This window comes from Fukomys damarensis, unplaced genomic scaffold (assembly GCF_012274545.1).
Source record: "Fukomys damarensis isolate Sample0158 unplaced genomic scaffold, DMR_v1.0_HiC HiC_scaffold_19, whole genome shotgun sequence".
Lineage (NCBI taxonomy): Eukaryota > Metazoa > Chordata > Mammalia > Rodentia > Bathyergidae > Fukomys > Fukomys damarensis.
Window position 1 is genome coordinate 6619545 of NW_022900931.1, and position 10651 is coordinate 6630195.

The window sequence follows — 10651 nt, forward strand, 5'->3', positions numbered from 1 at the left end:
TCTTCTTCCCAACCTCAGGGACAAGAATCTGGTGTGCCAGCAGTCCAGTCGCCCCTCACTGCTTTCCTCCTGCCTCATCACTTTGGCCTACTACATAGATACTGAGACATCTGGACCAGGGCAGAAGCTGCCTGCAGGACTCTGAGGACAAGTCACACCTATTCAATTCTGGTTTCAGCTTGGGGGACATCCAGAGGCCCCTGGCCCCACCCACAGTTCTCTAGTCTTCTCACACTGCTTAACACAATCTTTTTTCCCCCCAGTCCTGGGGACCCAACCCAGGTCCTTCACACTGAGCTATATCCCAGCCCTTTTGTAATTTTCTATTTTGAGACAAGTTCATGTTAAATGCATGCGTGGGCTCAAACTTGCAGTCCTCCTGCCTCAGCCTCCCAAGTGCTAGCATCACAGGTATACGTCACACCTTGCCTCTCTACTTTTATCCACCAAATGTTAGCTTTACCTGAGGAATTGTGAGGGCAGAAAGCAGGGCTGACACAAAATAGGCATGTAGTAATTATTTGCTGAAAAGAATTTTTTTCTTTTTTGGAGCACTGGGGGTTGAACCCAGGGCCTTGAGCATAGCAGGCAACTGCTCTGGCAATCTGTGTCCCATCCCAAATGAAGCCCCATGTGTATAATGTGATAGCAGCCTCCCCTGGCTTGGGATTGGGATGTAGCAGCTAGTGCTTGCAGGGCTGGGAGGACTGCTGAGGGTCAGCCTTGAGGAGGTGGGCAGCTAGTTAGGAGGCTGTGGCAAGGCCCTGATGCCAAGGTGGAACAACTGTTCGGGGATGTCACCTCCACCCAGTCTAGGTCGGTCTGAACTTCAGCTCCCCTGCTATTATTTGGGCACATCACTTTGCCTGAACCTCAATGTTTAGTTTGCCAAGTGGCTGTTTTAATGTCTATGTTGCTGGACATGGTGCTGTATGCCTATAATCCCACCTACTCAGGAGGCCGAGGCAGGAGGCTCACAAATTTGAGGCCAGGCTGGGCAATTCAGTGAGACCCTGTCTGAAAATAAAAAATAAAGAGGGCAAAGGATGTAACTCAGTGGTAGTGCACCCTGGGTTCAACCCCCGGAACAGCAGTAAGCAAAATGAATAAAATAAAATAAAAAGATTCCTCCTTCCTACCCTGTCTGCAGACTTCAAATGCATTTTTATAAACACAATTAGAAATGGTTCCTGGTCTCTCCAACCACAGGAACCCTGAGCATCCCTGTGCAGGGTGTGGAGGCCAGGAATTCATGGTCTCAGCTGTGAAGGGCAGCCTGGCCTGGCTGAGGAAGCAGGTGGCACAGGCTGGCACACTGGGCTAGGGGACTGGGATCTGTGACAGGCACTGCCTAGGCCGGTGCCCCGAACCACCCCCATGGACAGAGCCCCAGAGGCTCCTGGGGAGCTCAAGTCAGCCTGACCAGGGACCCAGGGACACCAACAGTGTCACTCAGTCAGCAATGACAGTGTTGGGACCCCCCATGTGGCTGCATCCCTGTTTGTGTTCAACTGTGACAGTCTCGTGACTGCTCCAGAGGAGGAGTGGACTTTGTTTCTGTGTTGTGAAGTGTTTGGGAAGCGCCTTTCACAGGCAGTCCCCCTCCTTTCTTCCAGGCAAACAGAACTTTCATCTGTCCACACTGCTTCTGGTCTACTACACGAATTACTCTCAACACACAAGGAAACTCAGGCACAAAGGGGCTGGTAACAGAGGCAGTGCCTGGGACAAAATTCTAATGAGATAGAAGTTTGAGCTTGACTCTTAGGCTCCTAGGCCAACAGAGAGGGGAATCCTGGGAAGAAGGCAGGGAATGACAGTCACAAAATTCTCGTCTCAAAATATTTAGTTTTATTTTGAAAAGGATACATTCCCGGCTTCCCTCCCTGCCACATCACTCTGGCCCACCAGCAGTGACACACTCTCGTGCACGCACACACGCGCACACACACACACACACACACACGCACACACACGCACGCACATAAGGCCAATGGGCTGAGTCTGCTTGTGCCCTCTCCAGCTGAGAAGGGATCTTCTCCTTCCTCCTTTCCCCAACACGCACATGCACGGTACAGGGGAAAGGGGCCTGCTGGGGTGCCAGCTCCCAGGGGAGGACACAGAGCCCCACACATTCTTGTCACATGCATTTAGAAAAATAAAACCAAGTGGTGCTCTGGCATCTCCAACACCAAAAGACAGCAATCTCCACCTGGAGTCATTTTCACCATTTTCTAGAAAAATTTATTGCACTTATGAACAGATGTTAAAGGAGCTAGGGTGGAGCTTTGCCATGAAGATGGGGAGCTCCACGGCCCTCTGGGTCAAGGGCCATGTGGAGAGCCGCCCGGCTGGCACAAAGGAGCCTGCCCATGCCTGCCACCCGCTGCCACCCTTCCCCGGCCTCAGGACTCAGGTGGCAGAGTGCTTCCTTTGGGCAGGGCAGGATTACTCAGGTCCTCCCTAGTCTGCTGGCTCTCTCTAGACATAAGGATTTCTGTATCTGGACAGACATTTCTTCTATGTACATTCTTGCAATGTTCCGGCTCATTCATGATTTGTCTGTTCTGAGGCTGCCACAAAAGTGAAGACGAGATGCTCAGGGTGTGAGCAGCTCTCTCCACCCCCAGGCCAGCCCACTGGAAGGCCGGTATGAGCAGCTTCTCCAGCCCAGGCAGCTTTACAAGATGTCAAAGACCTGTACACAGGAGCCTTAGTCTTTGGCCGTCAGCTCCGTCTCCAAGACACTGAGCAGGCACCAACTCTTTCTGAAAGGCTTAGCTCAGGGGACAGGACCCAGAATGTCAACCTGTGGACATGCTCCTTCCTGTCCCTGCCAGGCTACTGACTCATGGGACTCTCCTGAGAGCGCAGCAGACACTCTTTCTAAGCAAACATGTTGGGAAGGAACCAGAACCTGTGTGCCTGGGGGGAGAAGGGGAGGGTACCACATAGGCCAGAGGCAGGCGGGATGGAGGAGAAACATCAAGCCCCCATCCCACCCCTGGGGTTGGAACAATCCAGAGTATAGGTTTCTATCATTAAAAAAAAAAAACAACTGGAAAAACACAAACATTTTCTAGCCAAAAAAAAAAAAAAAAAAAAAAAATTGACGAGCTTTCCAGCTCGAGGCCTCTGGGTGAGCAGCCAGGCCAGAGGGTGGACGCCGGGCAGGCGTGCGTGCGTGCGAGCTGCTTGGGCAGGACACTGACATGCTGGATGCAACTGCCCTGTGTCGTCATCACAGAGTGAAAAGTGTGCACGTGGTTTCTAGAGAACCACGAAATAAAAGTCAGGTGCCTAGTGGGAGGGGAGACCTCCCGCAGCCTCAGGGACCTTGTCAAAGCCCCGGAGAGGGGAGTCTGCGGGTCCTGGAGGCTGTGGCATCCCTGGGGTGCAGTCCAGGGCTAGAAACACTGTGCCTAATCTTAACATCTGTCAGGAGAAGTCTTTAGATTTAGGCCCTGGAACTCTGAGCCGCCATCTTAAATAAAGCCAGTGTTAAGTATGACAAAGCGCACTTGTCACCACCTCTGCCTCTTCTTCACACAGGCTGCCCGCCCTGAGCAAGTAATAGCCATCACAAGAGTGCCCCAGTTGACCCGAAGGAGCACAGGGTTCCACGACTTTCCTCAGGTCACTGTCTGGGCAGAACGAAAAGGATGATCCTGCTACACAGAGAGGTGCAGCCATGGGCAGAGAAGTCCCAGATCCAAACTGTGATCCACACAGCCAGGCTTGTGTGGGTGGCCCCAGACTCCTGAGCAAGACTGTGGGGATTCAAGCCCCATGATGATGTCCCAGAGTCTGTTACCCCATGAGAGCTGCACTACAACCTTAGTGACTCCTGGCCAGGTGCCCTGTCTTGCAGACACCTCTGGCCACTGGACAGGAGGAATCTGATCAAGAACACAGAGGACCTCTTCTGCCCTCAGGAAGGGCAGACTCTGGCCTGGGCCACACTGGTGAGAAGAGCAAGAGAACAATGGAGCTTCTCAAGAAACAGGCCCCATGCTTGTGCCACACCAGAAGGGGCCATGTGGCCAGTTTTCTAAACACCATGCATAAGCTGCACATTGGGTCCAGGAAATTCAAGCTTCCTCGGTGAGGAAGGTTTTCCTTTTAAATCCAAGATCTGAGAATGGTTACTGGATGAAAAGAAAAGGCAGCCTAGACACCACTCTAATAGGACAGAAGAGATTCAGGTAGCCTCCAGAAAGGGGCCTGGAGAGGAGATACAAAGGCTTCCCTCTGCTTGGGCCACTGGGGCTCAGAAACCAGCACCCAGGGAATGTCCCTCTATAGCAGGCAAGACAGAGCCCTTCTCTAGGGCCTCCTCCTGGCTTCCCAACCGCAGGCTCAGGGTCACTAGAAAGGGTGCAGGTCTAAGAACAGTGTGGTGATTTCTGCTGCAGGCCCCAACCCCACCCGGGGCCCTGCAAAGACCCTGCCCCTGGGCCTGCCAGCCCACCCTGCACACACTCAACAGCAGGGCTGGTGTGTCCTTCTGCCTCCAAGGAGGTGGGAATGGGCATTTCTCTCAGAGACCTTCCGGGGAGCGCGAAGTGAGTGACACACCACAAGTGGAAATGCACCTGCTACCTGAGAAGACATAAGGGGACAACGATCCTGACTCGTTCTGCAGAGACGGCCCTCGACAGCCTCCCCGCCTGGGCTGGAGACTGAGGGGAGTTGAGGAAGCCTGAGCGCCCTGTGAAGGAGATGTGTACTCCGGAGGTCCCTTCTGACGCAGCCAGGACAGAACAGAAACTTGGGCCATTCCCCCTCCGCGCAGATTCTCTCGTGTTCCCCATAGGGGAGGCTGCCCCTGGGAAGTCGCCGTGTGCGCTGGCCAGGTTATAATGAAGCTGAGACGTGAACGCACCTGGAGCAGGGGCACTCTGTGCGCCCGTGACAAGTCCTAAGTCTCCACACGTGTGTGGGGTTCAAGGAGCCCCCAGGCAGAGGTCTGAGGGGCAGGTAGGGCCCCGCCCGGGCGGGGGCACAGGTTACAAGGGCCCGTACTTGGTCTCATACTTGGACACGATGGTCTTGCACTTGCCCACCTCCTTGCGCAGTTCGGCCACCTCCGTCCTCAGGGCAGTGTTCTCCTTCTCCAGGAAGGCTGCACGGATGGTGATCTGGTTCTCCTTCAGGCGCCGGGCGTCCCGTGACCGCTTGGCTGCCACATTGTTCTTCTTGCGTCTTGTCCAGTACTTCTCATCCTGCGGGAGAAGTGCCCTCCATGGGTCTCTGGGCGTCTCCGTAAAGGCACCCAAGCCTCTCTTCCCACCACCCTGGTTCCCCTCAGAATCCACTGGTGTGACCAGAGCTAAAGTTTGGACCCTGGGGAAGGCCACTGCCCCACCCTCTGAGGGCAAGATGAGAAGCAAAGTCCTTCAGAAGTTGCACAGTGGAGGCAAGGGGTCCCTATTTCCCAGCAGCCTGCTCTGTGCCACTCCAGCTTAGGGCACCATCTATGGCCTTGCCTTGTGTGGGTGCCTTGCCTGCAGGTAAGGGCCGGCAACCTGGGTTCAGTCCCCTGAGTGCAAATCTCAGCTCTGTAAGATTATTATAGTGGACTGTACATTTTTTCTTTTTTTTGGTACTGGGGATCGAACGCGGGACCTTGAGCTTTTGAGGCAGGCAGTGGAACTACTGAGCTAAATCTCTGGCCTCTGAACTGTAAATTTCTTAACCTCTCATTGTCTCAGGTCCCTCTGTTTCATACTGAGGAGAATAATAGGAACTACACCATCCACTTGTTTGAAGATTAAACAAGTTTGTGTGTGTGTTATGTGTATGTGTGTGTACACACACACACACACACACACACATACATACTGTGCCTGGCCTACAGTAAGTGTGGTATAAATGGTTAGTGTCACCATCAGTGTCATAGAAACCTCCTGGAGAGGCAGGTACATTCTGCCCACTTTACAGGTGAAGCACCTTCTGGGTCTGAGGGTAAAGTGGGGTCTGCACCCAGCTCCACTTGTATGAAAAGTCCTACCTGTAGGTCTCTCAGAGCAATGGTAAAACTGAAAAGTTCCCACTTTGTACCAATTCCTACAGAACCATCAGCTTGAGAACTGCTTGTTCATCCCTGGGGCTGGCAACATACAAGCTTGTCCTGAAGAATGGGATCTTTTTCAACCTTAGTTCCTCTGTCCTAGGAGTTCTTGCCCAACGGCTGGGCTAAAGACAGAGAGGAGGGACAGCAGCACAGCCACGGGGTCCAGAAAGGAGAGAGAAACTATAGGCGCCCCTGTCATCAAATGCTGTTATTTCTAACAAACTGCTATAGGATGTGGTTCTATGCACCGAACTTGTCTTTCTAAATGGTATCCACAGGGAGGGAGGGTCCCCCAAATAAGTCTCATGTGAGGAAGCATAGTCCCTGGAGTTTTTTTCTCCCTTTCAAGTACTAATCAGGCCCAACCCTGCTTAGCTTCCGAGATCAGACAAGATTGGGCTCGTTCAGGATGGTATGGCTGTAGACTGGTTTTTTTCTCTAGGTACTGGGGATGGAATCCAAGCCCTAGCATGTTCAAGACAAATGCTCTACAACTGAGCTACATTCCCAGCCCACTGCCTACATTCTTGAGCCACTGTCACAGCTTACTGATACAGGACACCAAGTTACCTTCTGCTCATCGGGGACAAAGACTTTCTTGGCCTTTTTGATCATGGGCTGGGGCTTCAGGTCCTCCTCTGCAAACTTGTGCTTCCGAGGGTTGAAGAGCTCCCCACCTGGCACGCTTGATAGGACCAGGTCAGCAGGGTCAGGGTTGAAGTTCACATCTACTTCCACACAGTTGGGGTCGATAGGACTGGGAGTTTCCCTCTCCTTTTCCAGGGAGGATTCTGAAAGATACAGGGGCAGGTGGTCTGGAAGCAGCTCAATGGACAAAGAAAATTCTTGTCACCCACCCAGACACCTGTCTGAATCTCAAGGCTGCACAACCACTGCTACTAAGGGTGAAGAAAACTACAACAGCACTAGCTCTGGATCATAGGAGCACACAAGTCAATTCAACACAAATATGAAAAGAACTCTTCCCCTTTTTTGGTGGTGATGCTGGGGATTGAACTCAGGGCCTTGTTCATGCTAAGAATGCACTTTACTACTGAGCTACACTCCCAGCCAAAGAACTCTTCCCTTTAGGAACAATATTTTTCAAAGGAAACTCAGGCTTTCAAAACAGGGTTTTCCAATTGCCTTGCTCCCAAATGTTAAGCAAAACATCGAACCACTGTAGCCCCTTAACTTCCTGTCTCAAGCTCTCCAGTAATAAGAAACAGCTGAGTCTCTCCATGAACTACAACAGACTAAGGACACAGATGGAGAAGCTGACATGGGTTCCACTTCTGAGTCTCCAAGGCAAGAAGGACCAAAGAAATGCGATGGTTTTTTCAGGGTCACACAGGTAAGTGACTGACTGGACCTGTGGTACTGGGGATTGAGCTCAGAGCCTTTGTTCTGAGCTACATCTCCACCTCTTTTTACACTGTTTTTTATTTTTCTTTGGTACTGGGGATTGAACTCAGGTCCTTGGGCTTGCGAGGCAGATGGTAGAACCACCGAGCTAAATCCCCAGCCCTTTTTAAATTTTGTGACAGGGTCTCACTAAGTTACTAAGTTGCTCAAGCTAGGTTTGACCTTGCAATCTTCCTGCCTCAGCTTCCCAGACTGTTGGGATTATAAATGTGCATATCACACCCAGCCTCAAATTTTTTTAAAAAATATATTAAACTTTATTTTTAGGGCTGGGGATTTAGCTCAGTGGTTCTGCTGCCTACCTGGCAAGCACAAGGACCCAAGTTTGATCCCCAGTACCAAAAACAAAACAAAACAAAAAAAACTTTATTTTTAAAATTTATTTTTCATTAAGTTTAATGGTACTTTTTAAGTATACAGTACAGTTGCAGTCATCTTTGGGATCTTGTACCTTTACACGATGCATCTTGGTTCTTATTTTTTCCCATTCCCCTGCCCTCCCTTCACCCCCTCCATGCTTCCCTGTTTACAAAGACTTTGTTTCCATGATTTTCTATTTCTCATATTTTTTATTTCCCTTCAAATTTGAATTTTAACTCTGGCTGATTCTAATTTCTCATTTTTCTCTGCCCTATCTGGCTGCTGCTTTATAGTGAACATTGGCTTAAAACCAATTTTAGAGTTCAAAGGTAGTGTATCATTAGAGATAAAAGTTATATTAAAAAATACTGGGACAGGATTTAGCTCAATGATTCTACTGCCTCCTTCGCAAGCACAAGGTCCCAAGTTCAATTCCTGGTACCAAAAAATAAAAAATAAAAATAAATTTAAAAATACTAATCTTTGACCTACTTGTTCAATGCTTTTAATGGGAGTGCAGAAAATATTCAGCCAACAGATAGTTACTAAATGCCAACTATATGTCCAGTCAAAGACAAGAATATAACAGATGGGAAAAATATCCCTGTTTTCATGAATGTTGAGAGGAGATGGCTGATAAACGCCTTTTTGATTTATAAAAATGTTAAAAGCTCATGTAGATATGTGAGAGATTTCAAAAGTATGAACATCAAGAGCAAATACCCAGAGGTAGTCGCTTGGCTTGGTGTGTTCAAAGAACAGCCAGAAGGGCAATGTGGCAGGAATGAATGAATGAGAGGGAAGATGCTGTCCTCTAATCCCATTCTAGCTGTGGTTCTCAATGGGACAGATTCTGTGTACAAGAGACAGATCAAGATCAGAGGGCTGCTGATGGCATCTAGTACAGTAGCAGCCAAAGAGGTGCCATACCATACAATGCAAAAGATATCAAAATTAAAAGTAAAATCTCTCTAGTGCCAACAAAAAAGTTAATTGGTGTGAATGTCAATGGTGCTGATTTTAACTTTTCTTCTTTTTCTTTTTTTTAATTTATTTTTTTTTGTGGAACCAGGGATTGAACTCAGGCTGTTGCATTTGCCAGACAGGTGCTGGCACCACTGAGCTAAACCTCTGGCCCTAACTTTTCTTAGTTTTATTCTTTTGATAGTTCTGTATTAGGGATTGAACCCAGGGCCTTTGCTCCATCCCCACTCTTTTCTTCATTTATTATTATTATTATTAATTTATTTATTTTGGTACTGGGGATCAAACTCAGGACTTTGTGTTTGCGAGGCAGGCGCAGTGCTACTGTGCTAAATCCCTAGCCCCTATTTTTTATTTTGATTCAAGGTCTCACTAAGTTGTTAAAGGCTAGGCTTGAACTGTTTTTTTTGTTGTTGTTGTTTTTTGAGACAGGGTCTCATTGCGTAGTTCAGGCTGACGTCAAACTCATAATAGCCAAGGCTGGCCTCAAACTCCCAGCAATCCTCCTGATTCAGCCTCCTAGAGGGATTATAGGTGTGCACACCATGCCCACTTCAACTTCTCTCTGGAGGAAGCCGGGTGTGGTGGCGCATGGCATGCCTGTAATCCCAGTACTTGGGAGGCTGAGGCAAGAGGATCACTGTGAGTTAGAGACCAGCCTGGGCTACATAATGAGTTTCAGGTCAGTCCCAACTACATAGTGAGACCCTGTCTCAAACCACCGCCCCAAAAATTAAACTTCTCTCCTGAGATGTCACTGGAGGGTTCTGAGCAGAGGCATGACAGAGTTAGATCTGGGTTTTAAGTGGACCACACACATAAATTTAGATCTTATTAGAGGAGGTTAAGTACAAAGAGTCAAGAGGTGTGAAGAGGCAGGGACCCATGTGCTTCCTGTAAGGAAATAAGGGCCTGCCAAACACTATAGTCATAGGGTATAGAGTGAGGTAACTACCAGAGGTAACTTCCACATGAAAAAGGTGACACTACATGTGGATACCCTTAAGGAGCAATCAAAAACTGAGGTGTAGTTACATTTCAGGGATAGGACAAAAGAGAGACCCCAAAAACAAATGGGAACAATTGCTTAATAGTGCATGAAAAGGAGGCTCAGGAACAAGGGCTGTCAACAATTCTCCTTTCCAAGTGGACAGATCTGTCAACAAACTCCAGCAACTTTAAATAACTTTAAATGACTCTGGTGGAGGAAAAGAGAAAGGTAACAAGTCTGTTGTTAATTTGCTTGAAACATTACTCTCTAAGACTAAACCATCACAAAAGATGTCTAAGTTGACATCAAAGTCTGCCACCATTCTGAAACCTACTTGGCTGTATCTGCAAAAGTTGCATATAAATGTCCAATGACTCTGCCTAAGTAAATCCCCAAAAGACATGCACACAAATGTTCATGGCAGCACTATTCACAACTCAAATTAGAAACACCCAAGTGCCCTTCAACTGCAGAACAGATAAACTGTGTCATGATCATACAATGGAATACTATTCAGCAAAGAAAACCAACAAAACAGCTACACAATGGATGGTTTTCACAAACAAAGTTGAGTGAAAGAAGTGAAGTGCAAAAAAATACATACTAGGGCTGGGGATTTAGCTCAGTGGTGCTGCCACCTGCCTCACAAGTGCAAGGACCTGAGTTAGCTCCCTGGTTCCAAAACAAAAAACAAACAAATACATACTACTCCTACTCTTATCTTTTCTACAGAAGGACCTGAAAAATCAAGAGGAAGACTGAACACAGGGAATCTAGAGGTACTTCTCCAGCCATTTCTTTTTTTTTTTTTTTTT

At 48.6% G+C, this 10651-nt stretch overlaps 1 protein-coding gene across 2 annotated transcripts in view; it reads right to left on the reverse strand.

Moving 5' to 3' along the window:
- Window positions 1-2575: 2575 nt before the first annotated feature.
- Window positions 2576-10651, reverse strand: part of Tef (TEF transcription factor, PAR bZIP family member) — a 25270-nt gene continuing 17194 nt past the window's right edge. For both annotated transcript variants that reach the window (XM_010634466.3, XM_010634467.3), the window contains exons 3-4: window positions 6647-6867; window positions 2576-5225 (exon numbers count right to left, since the gene is read on the reverse strand). In XM_010634466.3, coding sequence (XP_010632768.1) covers window positions 5010-5225; window positions 6647-6867 — 437 coding nt within the window. In that variant the 3' untranslated portion in view covers window positions 2576-5009. The remainder of the gene's footprint in view (window positions 5226-6646; window positions 6868-10651) is intronic.